This window comes from Aptenodytes patagonicus, chromosome 15 (genome assembly GCF_965638725.1).
Source record: "Aptenodytes patagonicus chromosome 15, bAptPat1.pri.cur, whole genome shotgun sequence".
Classification (NCBI taxonomy): domain Eukaryota; kingdom Metazoa; phylum Chordata; class Aves; order Sphenisciformes; family Spheniscidae; genus Aptenodytes; species Aptenodytes patagonicus.
This window is the reverse complement of record NC_134963.1, coordinates 6,099,669-6,119,628: the sequence shown is the minus strand read 5'-3', so window position 1 is coordinate 6,119,628 and position 19,960 is coordinate 6,099,669. Positions and strand designations below refer to the sequence as shown.

The window sequence follows — 19,960 nt, the reverse complement described above, 5'->3', positions numbered from 1 at the left end:
TGCAGCAGTTCTTCAGAAAGGTGGCTGTTACACCTTATTGCGACTGTTGTGTGCCAATATTTTTGTGTAAAACACTTAAAATTGAATTCTAAGATGTACATTTAAAAATTGCTTGTGAATCTAAATATGACCCAGGTTCGATAAATAAACAAATTCTTTAAAAAAAAAAAAAAGGAACTTTCTATTTTTTTTTTTCCTTTGATGCTTTAAGGAAGTACAATTTAACACTCGAAGCTTTTTCATAAAGTATCTGTTAGGCTGTCAGGAATTCACCCAAACGCCATCCCACTTTGTGGGCAGGTAGAAGAAATTGCAGGCTACTCTCGACCTGCAGCTTTGCTGCTCGATTCCGGGCGGTTGGGTGTCACAGCGCTTCTGTTTGACCCGCAGAAGTACTTACTATGGTAAAAATACGATTTTCCTCCCGCCGCATCCAAAGCGGGGTTTTACCGCCGAGTTTTCTCACAGGGGAGGCGAAAACCCGCGGGGTCTGGCCGGAGGAGGCGGAACCAAGGTGCTGCGGCGCGTGTTTCCGCGGGGCCCTGCCGAGGCCGGACCGCGGGGCCGCGCGGGGGGGGGGGCGAGGCCGGGCGGCGGAGACGGCCGAGGCGCCCGTCAAAGATGGAGGCGGTGACCGAGGGGAGCTGGGAGTCGCTGCCTGTGGCGCTGAGTCCGGGCGTGCTGCAGGCGCTGCGGGAGCTCGGCTTCGCCCGCATGACCCCGGTGCAGGTGAGGGGGGCGCTCCCCGCCGGCCCCAGGCCCGCGGCTGTCCCGGGGAAGGAGGGGGCAGGGCCTGAGGAAGCGGGGTGCGGGCGGTGTCGGCAGCGCCTGGGCCAGCCCGTGCCGGTCAGGGGACGAGCTGCGCGGGCGGGATCGGTCACAGCCCCGAGGCCGCAGGTCAGAGCAGTCGCTGGATTCTGTGGCAGCCAGTGACGGGAAAGCCAAGGGCTCGGCTTAGGTAACGCTTACAGAGCGCTCTGGTGTCTCTTGTGGGGTTTAGCCTCTGTGAGATTTACTTCCACCATAGCCAATTCAACTGTTCGTCTGATGTTTCTCTTTTTCTAGTCTGCGACCATTCCACTCTTCATGAATAACAAAGATGTTGCCGCGGAAGCGGTGAGTGCTTTCTCCTGGTCGAGTTCGTTGCTTTTCTTGGTTTGTCTTTGGAGCTGAGGGAGGGCTGACTCGGTTTCCCTCCTCACAGGTAACGGGCAGTGGCAAAACCTTAGCGTTTGTAATTCCCATACTGGAAATTCTTCTCAGACGGGAAGAAAAATTAAAGAAAATGCAGGTAAGATTAAGTTATTCAGTTCTGAGTATGTTTTTTATGATGCGCCAATGGGATTTGACGACTTCAGGAAAAGTACCGATAAGGAAAATTGCATGCACATAAAGTGACTGTGTGCTCAGCTCTTTGGTATAGCAGTAATGATAAGCTCTTTAAAACTTGAAAATAAATATTGGGGTGCTTTCTTTGCACTTAGGTACAGCTTTTTATTTGGCACGATCAAAACAGGGTTCTGAGCTGTTAGAAAAGTGTCTTAAAATATCAAATATGATGACGTACTGCAAACAAGAGTCTTTGTAAGTTTTTTAGCATCCATTGACTTTGAATACATTTTAGCGTACGGAGAACTTGCACTCTCATTTGCTATTAAATATGATTATTAGATAGTGCCTTTTGAGCAGAGGTATTTTGCACATTGGTATAATACCTCTTTCATAGATATTTTCTGTTATTTTGTATACTTCATTGTATTTCTGTGGAAATGTTTTGTCTAAAACTAGGATCATAAACGTGGCTCATATTCACTTAGCTTGTAAGGGAGAATTTTGCCCAAACCTTTCTTCTAGTCTGTTATTTTCCATAAAATCCTTTTGTTTTTCATGTGCAGGTTGGAGCTATAATTATCACACCAACGAGAGAATTAGCTATTCAAATTGATGAGGTGCTATCACATTTCACAAAACACTTCCCCAGGTTTAGGTGAGTGGACTTCAGGCTTGTCGTAACCACAGTTCCTTTTTCGCTGGAATTCTGTCATTCGTAAACTAGCAAAACTTAAAAATGACCTAAATCTTTCTGGTTTATTGTTTTAGTCAGATTCTTTTAATTGGTGGTAGGAATCCCATGGAAGATGTTGAAAAGTTTAAAGAACACGGGTGAGTTGATTGTCGATAATTCTTATCGGTGCCTCGCAGCTGTGGTTTTCTCCTTGTCCTTAGGGTTTTCAAATTAGGGCTTTGGTCCTGCTGGTGCTAAAATTTGATGGTACTGCATGAGTATGTTAGGGCGTATGCTGAGGAAATTGTGGATTCTTCTCCTTGAGTGAGATACACCGTAATGAGACAAAAGGAAAGGATCATATGTGAAATCAGTACCGTTTACGTGCTGTTTGAGTGAAGAACAGTGTGCAGCATGGTGAGCTGAAAACTGTCTTCACTGAATATTTCAGTTCCTTCTTTCTTGTAAACGTTGTACTAGCAGTAGGTTCTAGTGCGATTGAGACTGTGCTGATGAACCATTTTCTGACACTGTTGGTGCTGATACCGATGATGAGTTTTGAAGCAATCATATTTGCCACTGGCTTTTGCACGGAGGTACCAAACGTTTCTCCCAGCTGATAGTTGCTTTCCATAGTTGCTGATTATACTCTAAACTTTTATTGCCACAAATGGCGTGCTTTCACCTGAGCGTTTTTTCTCCCATCGACATAGTGTCTGAAAGGCACTGAAATATGAGTACAGTTAGAAGTGACAAAATGAAATTGCTTTATTGGAGAATGCAGTCAACTTGAGTGCAGGTTTGTGCTGTGATAATTACGTTAGCAGCTCCCCCAAGGTCCTTACCTTGCACAGTTACAAAATTGCTGTGTGTCTTGTTCACAAACAGCGGGAACATCATTGTAGCTACACCAGGCCGCTTGGAGGATCTATTCAGAAGAAGAGCAGATGGGCTGGATCTAGCAGGTTGTGTGAAGTCTCTTGATGTGTTGGTATTAGATGAAGCAGACAGACTTCTAGATATGGGCTTTGAAGCAAGGTATTTAAGTAATAAATTCTAGTAATACTTGTGAAGTTTTAAATGAGTTCATATATGATTGATGCGTGGCCTACAATGACCTCTAAAGTTAGATTTGTTCTGTTTTGGTCTTTTACCTCTCTTTGCTCTGTAGACTATATAAAGCAGTTGCTAAGAGGGGAAGAGAATCAGGAAAAGTGGATCCTTGATGAATACAGAGTTTACAATTCCTTTTTTTTTTTAACGTATGTTAGCACATGCTGTATTAATGCTTGATTAATTATCATTTACACACTGGAATGGCTTAAAACACTTTAACAAATAAGCTTTGGTGTCCCTTTTCTCTTAAAGTTAAGTTAATTAGCTCAATAGAAGATGCTATATACTTGACACTCTGTAATAAAAGCTACTTCGTTTATAAACTCTTACTTCCAATGATTAAGCTGCTTTCCGCGGGAAGTCTTGGGACAGTTATGTTTTACGTGTGCTTACTTGCAGTTTAAACGCCATTCTGGACTTTTTGCCCAAGCAGAGACGGACAGGTCTGTTCTCAGCAACTCAAACTCAAGAGGTGGAGAACCTGGTGAGAGCAGGTCTCCGGAATCCTGTCCGCATCTCGGTGAAAGAGAAGGGAGTGGCAGCAAGCAACACACAGAAAACTCCAACGCGTCTGGAGAACTATTATATGGTGCAAACCTCTGTGCTTCGCGATAGTTTCTTGTTCCCTCTCCTTTTTCCCTGTTCCATCAATACGTTTTTAAATCTTGGCCAGTTATGATCACATTAATAGAGGAACCAGAAGACATGAAGCTTTTGCAGGTTCTCCAAAGATCAGTAACCAAACTAAGGAGAAAGATCTAAATTAGCAACCCCGTTGTTTCCTGCTCTGTGAGTTTTGTCTGGCTGGCCAGGAGTAGTTGTAACCCTAAACTAGCTGCAGTGCTGTGGCTCCTTGACCTGCTTATAGTGAACGGGTATGGGATGAGACCTCGGCAGTTTCAGAGAAGTGGCTGAGGGAAACCTGAGATACTGATGTGGGAGAGGTATTGTGGCTGGGGACGAGAAGACTGGGAGTTTAACTTAAAACAAGATGCATAAAAGAGTAATATTCCACACGATGAACTGTGGTACAAATGATCAGTATTAACAAATTATGACTTTAGGCGTCTATCGGTGCACAATGAATGGAGGAAACTGGCAGATCGCTTTGTGTCAAGTCCATTTTCTTACCTTTTTTTTTTCTTTTGCCTTGTGTAGATATGCAAAGCAGATGAAAAATTTAATCAGTTGGTGCATTTTCTTCGACAGCACAAACAGGAGAAACATCTAGTCTTTTTCAGGTAGTTCCGTTTGGGTTTCATTGGGAAAATAGTGCGGTGTTTTATTACTTATATTCCAAAACCGTGCCCTGTGTTGACAAGGGTACGACTATTTTAAAAGTGATTCATTTTAATAGCTTTTTTGTAGCATATGGTGCATAAAAAGAGATTGATCATTGCTTCATGTCAGGATTGCGTTGAACTTTATTAAGCAAAACATACATTTTATGTGCATTTTTGAAGTAAGGCATTATAGATTATTATATGTTAATTATAAAAATGACGTGTGTATTTTAAGTAAAAATAGGCAATGGTGTATATTTTTGAAAGGTCTCAGGCCACTCTAGCTTGACTGTCTAATCCAGATTAAAAATTAAGCATAATCTTTCGCTTTTATGTCTTTATCACAACAGCACGTGTGCCTGTGTGGAATACTATGGGAAGGCTTTGGAATCCTTAATTAAACAAGTGAAAATAATGAGCATTCATGGGAAAATGAAGGACAAGCGTAACAAGATTTTTACTGAGTTTCGGAAGCTCCCAGGGTAAGACCGTATCCATAGGCTAAGCCAGCCAAAAGTAAAAATAGTAAGGGATACGTAGTTTTGTCTGACAATATTATTCTGCCACTTGAGTGCGGAAGAGTGGCGTTGCGCTGAGGAGAAGGATGCTACTCGCTGCTTCCGAGTGTATTTATAATAACCCAAACTATGCTTAGGTACTCAAAGTATGATCACAAACAAAGTGAAAATGTGACTGGAGCTTGTCCAGCCTAATTTAGATAATCCGTGTGGCAGCATGGCAGGTGCAGGGACGTGGATTTAGGATATCCTGCAGCCCAGGACCCTCTAAAGTTTGCGGTGCTTGCTGGCCAAACACACGCACTATGAAGCCCATCATTACTGCTGCTGTCTGTGCTACTATTTTAACTGGACACGCTGCACTGTCACATGCTACAACCACACATTAGCCTTCCTGTATAAACATACCGTCGGTAGGGAACTGGTGGTGAAAATAACCTTTTCCTGATTGGTAACCAGAGTGGAAACGCAGGATACTATTTCATTAGTACGTGAACAAGAATATGGCAACACGATGCTGTCATTTACCTGCAGAAAAGTATTCTTCGTCAGCTTTGCAGGATGTTGTTAAGAGACTCTTGCCTCGTTAGCTGTCATTTTTTTATTGCATGGGACCTGGGTTTTAGCATTTTTATATTATAAGAAAAATAATTACCACCAGACTGGAAGAACAACTGTTTAAAACAGCATGCTAAAATTGTCAGTCTCAAGTCTTTTGTTAGAACGTTTATAGCATTACATCCAGCTGTGGCAGATGCAATGGTGATTTAAAAATAGAACTTGTAATAGGGAATTGATTTTTTTTCTTAGTGATATGTTGGCTGTAATATAAATCACATTCCTTTTCGTAATGTTATGTAGAATTTTAGTTGGTGAAAGCTGCAACTACCTTATAATATTTGGTCTCTTTTCAAAAAACAAATGGTTTGAAACGTTTTGTTCCTCCTTCTCCAAGGTAGATGCAGAATACACAGCTGGGGGGAGACTGGCTCTTCTCAAGTGGCAGTTTAATGAAAACACGCTTTTTCTTCTTCCTAGTGGCATTTTAGTTTGCACTGATGTGATGGCTCGTGGCATAGACATTCCAGAAGTACACTGGGTTTTACAGTATGACCCACCTAGCAGCGCAAGGTACAACTTCAGATCTTAAGAACCTTTACTCTACTTGTGGTCATGTTACTGTACTGTTCAGATGTAAATTGGGAAGACACAACTGCGGAAAACGCCTTTAATCTCTGCCTGGAAGTTAGTCTGAGTGAACAACACACAAAACAATGCGTGAACAAGGGAGGTTGAAACACTGCCATTTTTGTTGTAACTGCTGTGAATTGAAATGACTTTGTGTTGTGTGTGCGTAAGTCAAATGGGTGGTTGCCACTTACATTTGTGTGAAGGGGCACTCTGGTGTAAGGCTTAGTATGAGAATATCAAAGAAATAACCGAGAGGTGAGACGTTAGGGTGAATGAGAACAGAGATGAGGGCGGGGACAGAGCTCTTCAAGGAGTGGTACATTGAAAGCTCACAGGAAAGGCGCTTTTCCATGTATTTTAACTTCCATTGTCATAACTCTCCCGACAACTTGCTTAAACTTCACCCCCAAAACAGATACCCCTTGCTTTAGCATATAGTCCTAACAACTGAGTGGGACTGCTACACGTCTCTTGTATTGCATTTTACTAATTCCTGTTGGTTTAATTCAAAAGCATATAGCACGCTATATTTTCCATTCCACAAGATTTGTGCTTTTGCTGTCTAATTCTTTAAAATCAGACTGAGCATCTCCTGTTAAGTTGGCTCTGCGTTGTGTTGTTTCAGTGCCTTTGTGCATCGGTGTGGTCGAACAGCACGGATCGGCAATGTAGGCAGTGCACTTGTGTTTTTGCTTCCCATGGAAGAATCTTACATTAACTTTCTCTCAATCAACCAAAAGGTTAGTAGATTTTTATTCTACCCCAAAGCAGGAAAGAGCAAGGGGACAGGCTTACTGATGGGAGTTCTGAAATCACAATTTGTAGAACTTAAGGTTATATGCATAGGCCATGTTTTAGCAGAGGTGCACAATTTAAAAAAGACAAGAGCTGCTTATTCATCACCAAATGCAACTACCTGTTAGAACACGATTGCTCCCTGTGTTATCATCTACTGCTTTTGTAATAGGAATACGTGATGCATTGAGTAAGGAAAGGCTTTTCATTCTAAGGGTGTGTAGATCGAGCATTTCCAGAAGGGCAGCGCTGGCTCACACTCCTACCCCCAACCCTGCCACCACGTTTATACGCTGCACCCTCTGTGCTCTTTATTTTTAACTCTGATAATTTCCCGTGCCTGGCCCTGCATTTGTGGGATTAATTGTATAAATTCTCTAGAGGCCTGCTAACGAGAACGTAGCTTGATAAGGCACGAGATGAAGATGTTGCCTCTCTCGAGCTGCAGTGTGCGAACTCTTCCGCTGGGCTGGGAGAACTGTGTGGGGCTGAATGGTGAACTAGTGCGTTGAAGCGACCAAGTAGAAGGGGGAAAGGGGCTCAAAGCTGACCGAAGATTAACTGGGGAAGAAGTGTGTGTCTGAAGTTTCACAGTGCATTTTAAATCATTCGGCTGAACTTTTCCTTTGGTTTTGTATTTCTCTTCTGGTTTTCAGTGTCCCATGCAGGAAATGAAACCGCAGACAAACGTGTTAGATCTTCTTCCAAAACTGAAGTCTATGGCCCTAGCTGACAGGGCAGTGTTTGAGAAAGGGATGAAAGCATTTGTGTCTTACGTCCAGGCTTATGCCAAACATGAATGTAACCTGATCTTCCGAATAAAAGGTAATTCCCAGCAGGGGCTGGTATCTTTTACTGTTCCTTTCGGAAGACAGTATTTGGTTTGGCAAAAAACATAGTGTTACTGTCCACAAGCTTCAGCTACTGATTCCTGTTCTCAAAGTTACTTTCTGCCACATCAGATTCTGACAAAACTCCTAGTTTTTTCAAGCAACTTGTTTCTCATAATTTTCAAGAGAAAACATTTAATGAGCAAGTTTGACCAAAACTGACACAAGCATAAATAAAAATGACTTAGTATTGTTATTAGTATTAAGTACAGAATGAAAACAATACAATAAGATAATGTTCTTTTCTGTGACTTGCTAAGATAAATTAACTTTTTATCCAGCAGGAAACTGACTTTATAATCTTTATTTTAACAGATCTGGATTTTGCTAGCCTTGCCAAAGGTTTTGCATTGTTAAAAATGCCAAAGATGCCTGAGCTAAGAGGAAAATGTTTTCCAGACTTTACTCCAGTCACTGTTAATACAGACTCCATTTCATTTAAGGATAAAAATAGAGAGAAACAGAGACAAAAGCAACTAGAACAACAAAGAAAAGAAAGGCAGGAAAATGGAGGGAAAAAGAAATTCATAAAGAACAAAGCCTGGTCAAAGCAGAAAGCCAAGAGGGAGAAGAAAAAGAAAGTAACAGCTAAAAGGAGGCGTGAAGAGGTAAATTCTGCCCGTTCTATTAAACTGCATGTGATTACTGTAGCATAGGTACATACTTTCAAATGGCAGAGAGCCAGGGGATTTCAGTTTGATGGAATTGACGACTGTAAATTAACTTTTTAGGACCCTGACAGGCAAAGCTTAAAAAATTATAGAGAAGCTTTTTAAAGCCAAACACTAAAACAACTTCTCAGCACTCTGATGCTAGTCAATAATGCTGCCGGCATAGGTAGCATAGATTTTTATTTCTCACAAGTGCAGTAGTATGTATGGCAGGATGGTGGACAGTACTTGATTTTTTAAATTTTTTTTTTTCTCTTTGCTTTTTTCAATGCTCAACAAGTGTAACTTGGAGTTAGATAGTTTCCTAGGTAGAAATTGAGTATTATTTCCTGCTTGGAAACTCCTAGCAAAATCCGAGTTGTAAGCTTCTGTTGTGTTCAGCTGTATAGAATGAAAGCCTTTTGGTGTGTTTTATTTGTTACTTTTCAACTGTCAACAGGGCTCTGATATTGAAGATGAGGATATGGAAGAGTTGCTGAATGACACAAGACTCTTGAAAAGACTGAAAAAAGGAAAAATTAGTGAAGAAGAGTTTGAGAAGAGACTAACAGGCAGCCAGAGTAGACTCAAAGCAGAATCTGTTGCTGACTTAGAGTCTGAAGGTTGATGGCTATTCTAACCACATTTTACATTAAAATACTGCCTATTTCAATAAAACTGTATTTTTCTAACAAAATAATGATGCAGAGAACAGAATTGATCTAATTTCTTTGTAAAGAGACCTGGCATCCATAAAGACACACCAACGAGCCTGCAGTTAAGAACAAAGCTAAAAGCACTGCTCTTGTATGGCGTGGCAGGAGCTGCAGATTTCCATTAGCAGCCTTGTGCATTTTTTCATTTTGTTTTTTTCAGGTACGTACCACAGATCAGTAAGTAACAGCATACCTCAGAATGAGTTTGAATACACCACAAGGTATTTTATTTTACAATATGAAAATACTCCACCCATCTTTAAAATAATTTATTTTAGGTCTTTAGAAGCTGTAGTAACTTTTAGATTTTTTTTTTTAAACAGTGGTCCATCCACATGTAATGTTTTGCTTTAAAAACTCAAGAAGGCTGATAAATACATTAATCCTTATAAGGTCATCTCCTTACCACGTCCGTATAACTTGTATCATCTTCCACGTTCTTACAACTGTGATAGTCACTGAAGAAGATGATACATCCTGTGCAGCGAGTCCTCTGTTACAGATAGAGTTTAATAAGTTCATCACTGACAGCTGATGGAGTTAACACACCGAGGTCTGTAAACAGTAACGTAATTAGCGATGGTGATGTGTAGTCAATCCAGGGATGCTCCTCTGTTAGATTCTGACTTGTTTTCAGAGTGTCTGCTTTGTACTAGAAGGAAACAGAGACCATTAGTTATTACACAACTGCAAGTTCAAACTTCTTTTGGGCAAGAGCGGTGCTATAGTCTCAAGCAGATGTTTGTGGTAAAACTGAAGGAAGTCAATTGCTTTAAAATGAGGCATAGGCTGGTGCCAGCTTGGTCTCAGCTGTTTTGTCTTTTGTATAAAGTACAATTTGTAGTTCTGAACTGTATTGATTTAACTGTTTCTTGCCCTCAGCTGCTCCTGTGTCCCAAATGAACCGCTTCAGGAACTAAACGTTAGTATTACGACAAATTATGACTGTTTGACATGTGACTGTAACATGGAGCAACTCCGTGTTATGTAAAGTAAGCTAGAGTAGAGAGATCCAGATAAATGAAGACATGCTTAGACGAAAATTATTCATAGACACGTAAGCATGCATCCTAGCTGGCTAAGAAGTAATTTGAATTTCTCTTACCTTAAACTTATCTGGGACGTCCTGCTGATTTAGAGGGAAAAGTCTTACAAACTTGAAACTTTCTGCTACCACATAAAATGGCTTATTCTGAGCTTTGGCACACACAGCAATTTGGTTAGTGCCAATCTGTGGAGACAGATGGAAAACAACATGCAGACTCAGTGCTAGTGTGACACAATATTGCCCAGTTTCCAATAATAAATAGACTTTTACTGGATAATGTCCAAATAGAAAAGATTTTTCAGAAAGCTTTGAATTCTTCAAAGAAACCAAACTTTCACAGTCGAGAGTTTACAGAATGATGTGATAAACTCACTACCTATTACCTTGTTAATAATGCCTCCGCTTTCAACTACACCTTCAGCACCAACTAACACCAGGTCCACTTTCTCCATAATGTAGCTGTTCAAAGGGGGAAAAAAATCCAAGTCTTACTGGGTAATATGACAAATGACTCGCTGAACAGAACAGAAATTAGTAATTCAAACAGTCTTTCACTTTTCTGAACTAGTTTCATCTACCTTTGTAAGTCCATGTGCTGTTACGCATCCTTGGAGTGAGCTTTCATCTGCTTCCCTGGCAGGAATGTTAAGTAACCATCTCTTCTCCAGCCATACCTGACCTTGGCAATTGTGTAAATGCTGGAAGAAGTTGAAATCTGACTAGGAATGATACGCAGTTACAGGAACGCGGGTGTCTGTGATAAGACACTACCTACACAGTGAAGTGTAACTGCACCGTGATAACCTTGGCCAAATACATAGGATACTCCTCATCTAATCCCCCTTTTCTTTACATCCCTCCAATGTGTTTGTTAATTGAAAATACAGCTCTAAAAAGAAAACCATCAACTAAGTGGTTTTAATAGATTTAAGGTGTTAAACAGAACTTGTAGACTTGTCCATTCAAGCTGCTATCTTCCCTAGATTAGAGGTGCCTTGGGAAGCAGACTGGTATGTATGCTCTTGGAGGCAGTCTCTCAGGCATTTTGCACTTAGGCAAGAATTGAGGTTCAGATTTATTATAGTTCTTTCTTTTCTCATGTTTTGGACTTATAGTAAGCAGTGTTAATTTAGGAAATAGCTTAAGAAACCCCAAAATGATAACATGTATGCAAATTAGAAAAAAATGTAGCCTTTTTGCATAGCACCTCAGTTTTTTGGTTGTTTTTTTTTCAGATATCCCCAAGTTCTACACTTAAGTCTGACTCCATTTTTCATTCTAACATGCAAACATCAAATACTTGTTTTGTAGCAGGCGTATTCTCCTAATTGTGCACCTAAAGGTGTAACTTGTTTAGCTTGTTTGATGACCATGACAAACTGAGTAACAACCTCTGTAGTTTGAACAAGCTTCTAGGAAACTTACATACAACACTATCAAAATAAAATTGTGATGAACAATATTAAGATTTAATGATCAGGCTTACCCAACTGCAGCATCCAGAATCACAGTCACAGGAATGTTCAGCTTCCTCAAGGCTTTTGCCATTTTTTGCCTATTAAAAAAACAAGTTTGAAGCTTAGAAGTCTTTTCTTTAAAGACAATGCTAGAAAAATATAGTCTGAAAGACTGAAACCCATGACTGCCCACGTTCCCTTGCCTGTAGTTTTGGTTTATGATGTACCCTCTCATAGAAAATAAGTTCTCGTGTAGAAATGGAAACACACAGATTACAACAAACCCAACAAAAGTAGAGTCAGTTTGTTTTAGCAGTCGGGAATTACAGCTACAGAAAGATGAGTCAGTGAACTATTATTAAGATGACAGATTACCTAAACTGTCTCAGCTTTTCCATCAACAGGGTGTAAGAAACAAGAAATAAAGGATTGGGTGCATTGCTAGAAGTTATATCAGTGAAGCTGGAAAATCGTATGTACCTTACTTACCATCCTTGATTCTAGTGAAAGACTGGTTAGCAACATGCATTATCCAGTATGTAGGATTTATTACTTCACTTATGCAAGTGTATGCTCTGAAGAGGGAGAGCTTGCTCTCTTGCCATCAGTAATACACTTTATTTGGGTTTTCACACACCGTTGTTAGCTAAATGTTTTACTTTGCTATGCTTAATATAATACTGATTATTTTAACCTACTTTTGAAACAGACGGCTAGAAATCAATTGTCTCCCATTTCCCCAGGATAATGCCTGGCACTGACTGAACGTTTGTAAACCTTTGAGGAAAACCTAGGTAACACTGTTACTAGAATATTTAGTATTGGAAATTACTTGCTAATATTGGAGGGTTTTTTACTTGTCCAGAATAACATGATATTATTAGTGACAGTTACCATTTAAAATGCTGCAAACAGGCCTAGCAGCTTTTCTTAAGGTATGACAGATTTGATGCTAGGTGTAACTTACCCTGTTAACCAAGATAAAACACAAATTAATGAGTACTTGCCCTGCTTGGTCTGGCTGTGATTCAGTAACATAAACACTGAATCGCTTCTTTGACTCAACAGCTGCTTCTAACACTCTGAGGACCACTCTTGAGTAGGCGTGTGTCAATATTCGCTGTCAAAAAAAATAATCAGACATTACTTTTTGCTGAGCTTTGGGAAACCTTTACTTTTGTTAAAGGTGTCATGGCTTTTACTTCACACAACTGTCCATCGATGTTAAATAATAATGTATGTCACTTGTATTCTACAAATCAGAGGATAGCTGGACTTTATGTGGCCCACCATGATGTGGCCAAGGGGTGATGATCTAGTACTTTAGATGGAAACTTGAAGTCGTGACTCCTCAGCACCTCTAGAATTAGACCACAAGTCAAAGTTGGATTGCATGGAAACTGAAATAGGGGGGGAGACGAGTCGTAACAAAATGAAGCGATGGGTGATATTACGCCTAGGTACTTGCAGAAGCCACCATCAGACAATGCTGTTGTGAATGTTAGTAAACTTCACTCCCCTCCCCTTCTGTTTTTCCATTACTGCAAGCAGCAGAGCAACAGAACAAGAGTGACCCTGCCTCGGCCTACTTACAGCACCATCTCTGATGAAAGGATGACACAGCTTGGCGATTTTGTTCCTCGAGAGAGAGACTTTCCTCAGGAAGATCTCCCCGCGCTCGATCATGATTTCTTTGCACTTGGAGTAGTCCTGGAAAACACAGCGATGTCTGCTGTGAGGCTGCAGGGTCCCCCAGCAGGCACCGTGCTGAGCAAGGGGCAGCCGCCCTTACCGAGTACTCCAGGGAGGTGAGGCTGATGAAGCGCAGGAAGAGCTCCCCGCCGGAGGAGACGGCCACCGAGGAGTCCACCCGAGACAGGGTGTCGATGGCGGCCAGCAGGCTGCTCCTCAGGCCCTGGATGGTCTCCCCTGGGGGGAGGCAGAGGCGCACGGTCAGGTCTGGGCTGGGCCTCACCGACACGGGCCTCGCCGTGGGGAGACCCGGGGCAGAGGGGGGACCCCGTCCCTCCCGGGGCTGAGGGGGGACCTGGGCCCACCTCGGTCCTGCTTCAGGAAGCCCAGCAGCGCGCGGATGGCGGCCACGGCCGAGGCGACGTCGGGGTCGTCCCTCAGCTGCGCCCTGAAGGTCTCGATCAAGTCTGCAAGGCAACGGGGCGCGTCACGCTCGGCTCGGCCCGGCGCTGCCCCGCGCCGCCCGCCCTCCGCTCCCCTTACCGTCCGTGCTCATGGCCGCGGCCGTTCCCCTCCCCTCCCCGCCCGGCCGCCGCCGCCACACCGCCCGCTCGCCTGGGCGTGGCGCCGCTCGCGTGACGCGACCCGTCTGGATGACGTCGCGCCGTGCCTTGGCGTCATCTCCAAGCGCCGGGAGCAGCTGGTACCGCCGACCGGCGCTATGAGCGCGGGTGAGGCGGCGGGGTCTCGGGGAGCGCTGCGGGGGGTGGGTGGGAGCAGCCGGCGAGGGCCGGGCCCCAGCGTGCCTCAGCCCTCGGGCAGGCCGGGCTGCGGCCCCTCCGGCGTCCGGGTTCCTTCGGGAGAAGGCAGAACGGAGGCCGAGAGCGGGGCTCTGGGGCACGGCTTCATCGCCCCCGTGCCTCCTAAGTGAAGCTCTGCCAGGCCCGTGGGGCGGCCCGCGCTGCTCCGTGGCGGCCGGCCGGCAGGTTCCCCGTGTTACCGCCGCGGGCTGGGCCCGGCTCCGGCTCCTCTGCACTCCCAGCGGTACCGGGCAGGCCCCTCGGTCGCTGCTGCTCGGCGTTTGCACGGAGCTTGGGGTGACGCTGCTGTGTTGTCACTTTTTCAGACGATGAGCTGAGCCTGTTGGTTATCGTCATTGACACCAACCCTATCTGGTGGGGAAAGAAGGCGCTAGGAGAAGCTGAGGTACGTCTTCTGGGTGTTGGTACTATTGATGGTGGTTTCTGAGGGGAACAATTTATTTTTTTTTTAAATGTTAGTAAGTAGCCAACAAATGGGATTAGTCTTTGATTTCTGAACTATGCTAACATTGTCTGCTAAAATGGATATGATGGATATTATATTAGAATATTATTAGAATACTCTTTCAAAAATAGCTACCCAGCATTGTATATTTGTCAAAGCTTTTTTTCCAAATGCTTCCTATTAAGAGAGGAAGCTCTCTCTGCATCTTCAAATTCAAGTTCTTTTAACTGCAGTTAGCTGAGCGATTTCTTCTAGATTACTTAACCGTAAATGTTGTTGACCTATATCTACTTTCTTGTTTTTTTCAGCCGTTCACCCTGTCAAAATGCATTGATGCAGCGATGGTACTGGGAAATTCGCACTTATTTATGAATCGCACCAACAGACTTGCTGTAATAGCAAGTCACACGCAAGAAAGGTATAGCTGCTTCTTAACAGCGTAAAGGTTTAAAGCGTACTCTGCTCTATCTGTCTCCTGATTTTCTTGTTGGATTGAAGTATGTAATTGAAGCCAGGTTTAAAATGCGTAACGTATCATTGTCTTAAAAACAGAAATTAACTAAAATTGTGTAGGAAAGAAATAATCTTAGTGCCTTACATAAAGCAACAAAAAGGCTTATAAGACAGAAAGGAGGTTTAAACAGAATTTTACTTAAAAATATATGGAGAGAGGGAGACAGAGGATGGTAGAGATGTGGGGAGCAGGATAATGCAAGTGGCAGAAGTTTCCCATTTAGTGGACATTTTTCCCCAGATATTTGTGAGTCTCGGGATCTACCCCTAAGTGCAGGCATGGCATCTATTTGCCAATTCTCTTGAGGGGTGTCTTGAAAGGGGGAGGTGAATGTGGGTTTTACTCCATTTTGGGTTTGAAGATTGCCTGCCTTATGTAGCCTCTTTAACGTCTAAAGTATTAAAATTATTTGAGATTATACTTCAGAGTATTGCTGCCTACAGCTCATTAGTTTATGGTGTTTTTTCTTACAAGGGTAAAGACAAAACGTGAATACTTTGTTTTTTCTCTGTTTCAGCCGTTTCTTGTACCCTGGGAAGCGTTGGGCTTTTGCAGATCTCTTTGGAGATGGTGGTAGTTCCATGGAATCTAATTGCTCTGGCAGCAAGGATGGAAAATATGAATTGTTAACAGCAATAAATGATGCAATTGCAGACGAGATTAAAGACCTCATGACAAAAAGTAAGGAAAATTCTAGGCTTAGTGTGCAGAATTGCAAAACACTTGGACTCTCAAGGAGTTGCAGGAATTTCCTTTATTTTAATCATGTGAATTTGAATACGTTTAAAGTAGATGACTTTATTATGCTTGACACTTCAGGCCTCTGCATTAATACTATTTGCCAGAGGTAGAACTTGTAGTATTAGGTACGGTCAGGTTCAGCAACTGTTTTTATATATAAAACTAACTTTTGCAGCTTTTCTTGTATTGCAGCTGACATGAGGGGCCAGCAAACAGAAACTCTGTTAGCAGGATCACTTGCTAAAGCACTTTGTTGTATCCTTTTGATCACAGAATCTTCAAAGCCTTTATGTATTTTTAAGACTGTTTCTTATAATATTAATTAAGTTTTACTATTCCTGTTCTGTAATAATACTCAAAACTGAAACGTTTGCCTAATAACTGTGGGTCGTGCTTATTAAAATGTCTGTTGGCTAAGGTGGTGAATATGTGGTATGGATACTGGAGTTATTTCCAAGAATAGAATGTAGATTCCTTAACGTCAGCTAATGTAGATATCAACAAGATGAGCAAAGAGGTAAAAGGTAATGCCTCTGCTCCTGTTCCGAGTACTTAAATAAATATTTGAATCAGAATAACATATAAATGCATATGTACATACAAATAAATATGCATATGTTTTGACACACCCCCATTTCCAAAATTGGCAATAATAGGTACAGGTTTATCCTGATCATTTGAAGTTGCCCAGTTTAAACTAGGTCTGGGTGATGATTAGAAGTAAAGGACTTGATCATCAGTCCACATTCTTACTCTGATTTTCTGTTGCACGCAGGTAAAATGAGTAGAACTGTAACTGGAATCTCTAGAACAACTGGAGGTTGAGAGGAACTTTTTGAAAGTCACATGATGCACAAATCCTCTTCCAAAGGGACCACCTGCAGAGCTGTGGTGATAGCCGAATTTCTTACTCAGTTTTGGTCATCTTCTTGCGACTTCTGTAGTCAGGAAAAGTGCTATTTGTGCAATCAGTTTTGCAAGGAGCATATTGGACTAGAATCAGCTATACATTTCAGATTACTTTAATCAATGAGAAATACCCCATAACTTGAGATATGTGTTTCAACCAGTGAGTTGGTAATGAACAGCTTGAACGTTTCTTTCCTGATCAACATCTAACTGCTTTTGGACAATAAATGAAATGGGTTTGCTTTCGTAACGTCTGAATTGGTACACAGATGCTTGTCACTGGGACTGTAAAACAGTTTCATATACATATTTTAACTGAGACATTAGATCTGACATCTTGGATGTTAGATATCCGAGATGTTAGATGCTACAGAATTAAAAGGGCAAACTACGGGTGATAGAAACAATGTGCTCATGCATTTCTTTTTCTTTTTAATACTTAGCCAATCAAGAAATGAAATCAAGGATTTTGGTAAGAACTTCTGCTGTCAGTTTTCTTTTAGTCTTGAAATCCAGTGATATTATGTAGGCTAACAAGTTTGAATTGTTTTATTTAGGTCATAAAAGCAGCAGAAGACAGTGCATTGCAATATATGAATTTCATGAATGTGATCTTTGCAGCACAGAAGCAGGTGAAGCTGGCATTTTTTTCATATATATATTTTATTAATGTGCAAAGATAAAAAAAAATGTTCATTTTTCTTGTGACTATGTTCTGATCAAGTGAAAGAGCTTCCCTATGGCTGTAGTGGTCCTGCAGCTGTAAAAGCATGTGCATTTATATGTGGAGTGCATTTATAGCGGAAACAGGTCATGACAGTAACGCTGATGAGGCTACATTGGTCCTAGCTGAATTTGTTTTTCATGCATTTCATCTCTTTTCTTGCAGAATATTTTGATTGATGCCTGTGTCTTGGACTCCGATTCAGGTCTTCTACAACAGGTACAGACTTCCTATTTGCTGTTTACATTTATTCATAGATACTTGATGCTAGATAGTTTGACATATTCTAAAGCTCTCTCCTTTGTTTTAAGAGTGGGTGTGGAAATATGTTCAGTGGATCTGACGGTTCCAACATGCAGGCTTTGTGCAGTACGTGGATATTTTAAATATCCTGTTAATCTCATAAAACATAACAATCTGATCATGCTTTCTGCTTTCCAGGCTTGTGACATTACGGGTGGCATATATTTGAAAGTGCCCCACATGCCTTCCCTTCTGCAGTATTTGTTGGTAAGTCATTTGAAAAACACTTCAGTGTTTTTCCTGTGTCAGATGTGAAATCTTACTGGCCTCATTGACGAGGTAATACAGCAGTACCATTCCAGTTTGCAGAATATATTTTCTGTATTCACGCAGTGGGTATTTCTCCCTGATCAAGAGCAAAGATCACAGCTTGTCCTTCCACCTCCTATTCATGTTGACTACAGAGCTGCATGCTTCTGTCATCGAAATCTTATTGAAATTGGTTACGTGTGCTCTGTGTGCTTGTCAAGTAAGTTTTATAAATATTTAAGAGTCTGATTTCTTACTTTCAAATGAACTGTTTTAGTGAAAGCCAATTCTTTTTTTTTTCCAGTATTCTGCAACTTCAGTCCTATTTGTAGTACATGCGAGTGAGTGTTGTTTCTTCTTGTTTCAGGGGTGGGTGTGGAAATATGTTCAGTGTATCTGACAGTTCCTTTTTTATGTTGTTTCAGGACTGCTTTCAAAATATCATTGCCACCTGTCATGAAAGCTAAGAAGAAGAAATTAAAGTTAGCTGTGTAACAACATCATGTAAATACATCATTACCTCCTCCAGTAATTCCATGAAATGGAATATATGTGAGAAATTGATGGCACTTTTTATTGGAGATGAAAGAGAACTGTTACAGTGTTACTACTTGTTTCTTAAGGGATAAATATTTAAATTGTATGTTTTCTACACAGCCCTTTAAGTAACAAATTGCTGTATTACCATGTAACCTGTGCTGTTTTAAATACTAATTCTTAATTCCAGAAGTTACAGCCTGTTAAGAGACAGACCTTGTGAAGTAGAAGGTATTCTGGCCACTGCACAGTTTCACACCTCCAAGTTATTTTCAAAGACAAGAAAGATCTGATTCTTTTTGTATGTTGGTGTAAAGGTAAGAATGACCATTTCTGGTGTGTAGGATCAGAACCTTAGCATGATGTTATTCAGGGACTTCAACTTCTTGCTAGCTTTTGCTAGCAATTTTCGGACTGAAACAGCATCAATTTCAAAATAAATCAGCCAACACTTTCAAGATGGCTTAGAACCCACCTTTTTTTTTTTTTTTTTTTTAAGACGCTAATTCCCCTGCCTGTGCACTTATGCATATTCATATTCCTTTGACGGTACTGTCTTTGTGGTATTTCTTTCTCAATTGGATATCTCTTCATTCACCAATAAAAAGGCCCCCCTTTGTTTAAAATAACTTCAATAAATGCAAACTAGCTGGTTAGTCTTTAAGGTTGTATTTTGAAATTGGAAAACAAAAAATATAATTCTTTGTAATATGACAGCAGGCACACTTTTTGAGTATGTAGTTTATGTCTGGCATTTGACAAGTAAGAAGGAAGGCTTGCGTTGGTGTTTTTTATGTCAGAACATGAGGGTATGCTGTGTACTTCTGAACATGGCTTTGGTTTAAACAAACTAAAAAACAATCTCCCACTTTTATTTGGTGTTTTTACCTGTTGCTAGTAACTGATGTTCTCCTGAAAAGAATACAGAGAGTAATTGTTTCCTACATAGAAAAAGACAATTTTTTTTTCCAAGGTGTAGACAGGAATTTATGTCACATCTTAATATTTGCATCAGGTTTTTGTCAATGTAACAGTTGTAGTGCCAGTCTTTTACTGGCTTGTTTGATTGCCAAAAGCCATTTTGTTTGAAGGCTGTATTTGTAATTTACTTTGTATAAAACGTTTGTAATAAAACCTTTTCCAAATGTGTTTAGATATTGCTATAATAACAGATAATTTTAAGGGTCTTCTTGCAACTTTGGTGTGTAGGAGTGTGACAGCATGATCTGGCGCTACACGAAGTGCCTGAGGGAGGCTGTGGTCCGTGCGGAGTTAGGTGAGATGATGAGGGGCAGACTCGTCTGGTCTGTCTTGGTCGAGCCCGCTTTCGGCTGTGCGATCGCTACCGTGAGGAGG

General features: G+C 41.4%; 3 protein-coding genes across 5 annotated transcripts; 2 read left to right on the top strand and 1 right to left on the bottom strand.

The window, feature by feature from the left end:
* Positions 1-611: 611 nt before the first annotated feature.
* DDX55 (DEAD-box helicase 55) lies at positions 612-9,282 on the top strand. Of its 3 annotated transcripts, XM_076352512.1 has the most exons (14): positions 612-729; positions 1,066-1,116; positions 1,205-1,291; positions 1,896-1,987; positions 2,101-2,163; positions 2,894-3,043; positions 3,521-3,710; positions 4,280-4,362; positions 4,755-4,886; positions 5,961-6,053; positions 6,739-6,853; positions 7,565-7,733; positions 8,114-8,406; positions 8,909-9,282. In XM_076352512.1, exons 1-14 carry the CDS (start codon positions 622-624, stop codon positions 9,074-9,076), a joined length of 1,794 nt encoding a protein of 597 aa, XP_076208627.1. In that variant the 5' UTR covers positions 612-621; the 3' UTR covers positions 9,077-9,282. The 3 variants fall into 3 exon arrangements, with proteins under 3 accessions (XP_076208627.1, XP_076208628.1, XP_076208629.1); XM_076352513.1 differs by lacking the exon at positions 2,894-3,043; XM_076352514.1 differs by lacking the exons at positions 2,101-2,163; positions 2,894-3,043.
* Positions 9,283-9,364: 82 nt separating this feature from the next.
* On the bottom strand, positions 9,365-13,958 carry EIF2B1 (eukaryotic translation initiation factor 2B subunit alpha). Its single transcript, XM_076352516.1, has 9 exons — positions 13,905-13,958; positions 13,727-13,828; positions 13,462-13,598; positions 13,263-13,379; positions 12,677-12,789; positions 11,699-11,767; positions 10,596-10,671; positions 10,270-10,395; positions 9,365-9,816 (listed from the first exon to the last, which is right to left on the bottom strand). The coding sequence occupies exons 1-9, from the start codon at positions 13,915-13,917 to the stop codon at positions 9,661-9,663; spliced, it is 909 nt and encodes a 302-aa protein (XP_076208631.1). The 5' UTR covers positions 13,918-13,958; the 3' UTR covers positions 9,365-9,660.
* Positions 13,959-14,031: 73 nt separating this feature from the next.
* On the top strand, positions 14,032-19,774 carry GTF2H3 (general transcription factor IIH subunit 3). The gene is made up of 13 exons (XM_076352897.1): positions 14,032-14,092; positions 14,488-14,567; positions 14,936-15,045; positions 15,659-15,822; positions 16,075-16,137; positions 16,377-16,406; positions 17,235-17,263; positions 17,349-17,423; positions 17,681-17,734; positions 17,957-18,025; positions 18,152-18,287; positions 18,372-18,408; positions 18,493-19,774. The coding sequence occupies exons 1-13, from the start codon at positions 14,083-14,085 to the stop codon at positions 18,560-18,562; spliced, it is 927 nt and encodes a 308-aa protein (XP_076209012.1). The 5' UTR covers positions 14,032-14,082; the 3' UTR covers positions 18,563-19,774.
* Positions 19,775-19,960: the final 186 nt, after the last annotated feature.

Bases quoted from the DNA above. Each gene is read 5' to 3' on its own strand.
- DDX55 (XM_076352512.1), top strand. From the start codon at position 622: ATGGAGGCGGTGACCGAGGGGAGCTGGGAGTCGCTGCCTGTGGCGCTG. The intron at 1,117-1,204 runs GTGAGTGCTTTC...CCCTCCTCACAG, and splicing joins AAGATGTTGCCGCGGAAGCG to GTAACGGGCAGTGGCAAAAC. The intron at 8,407-8,908 runs GTAAATTCTGCC...AACTGTCAACAG, and splicing joins CTAAAAGGAGGCGTGAAGAG to GGCTCTGATATTGAAGATGA.
- EIF2B1 (XM_076352516.1), bottom strand. The intron at 13,599-13,726 runs GTGGGCCCAGGT...GCCTCCCCCCAG, and splicing joins CTTCCTGAAGCAGGACCGAG to GGGAGACCATCCAGGGCCTG. The intron at 12,790-13,262 runs GTAAGTAGGCCG...TTTTTTTGACAG, and splicing joins CTTTCATCAGAGATGGTGCT to CGAATATTGACACACGCCTA.
- GTF2H3 (XM_076352897.1), top strand. The intron at 16,138-16,376 runs GTATCCTTTTGA...CAGCTAATGTAG, and splicing joins ACTTGCTAAAGCACTTTGTT to ATATCAACAAGATGAGCAAA. The intron at 17,264-17,348 runs GTAAGAACTTCT...TGTTTTATTTAG, and splicing joins AAATGAAATCAAGGATTTTG to GTCATAAAAGCAGCAGAAGA.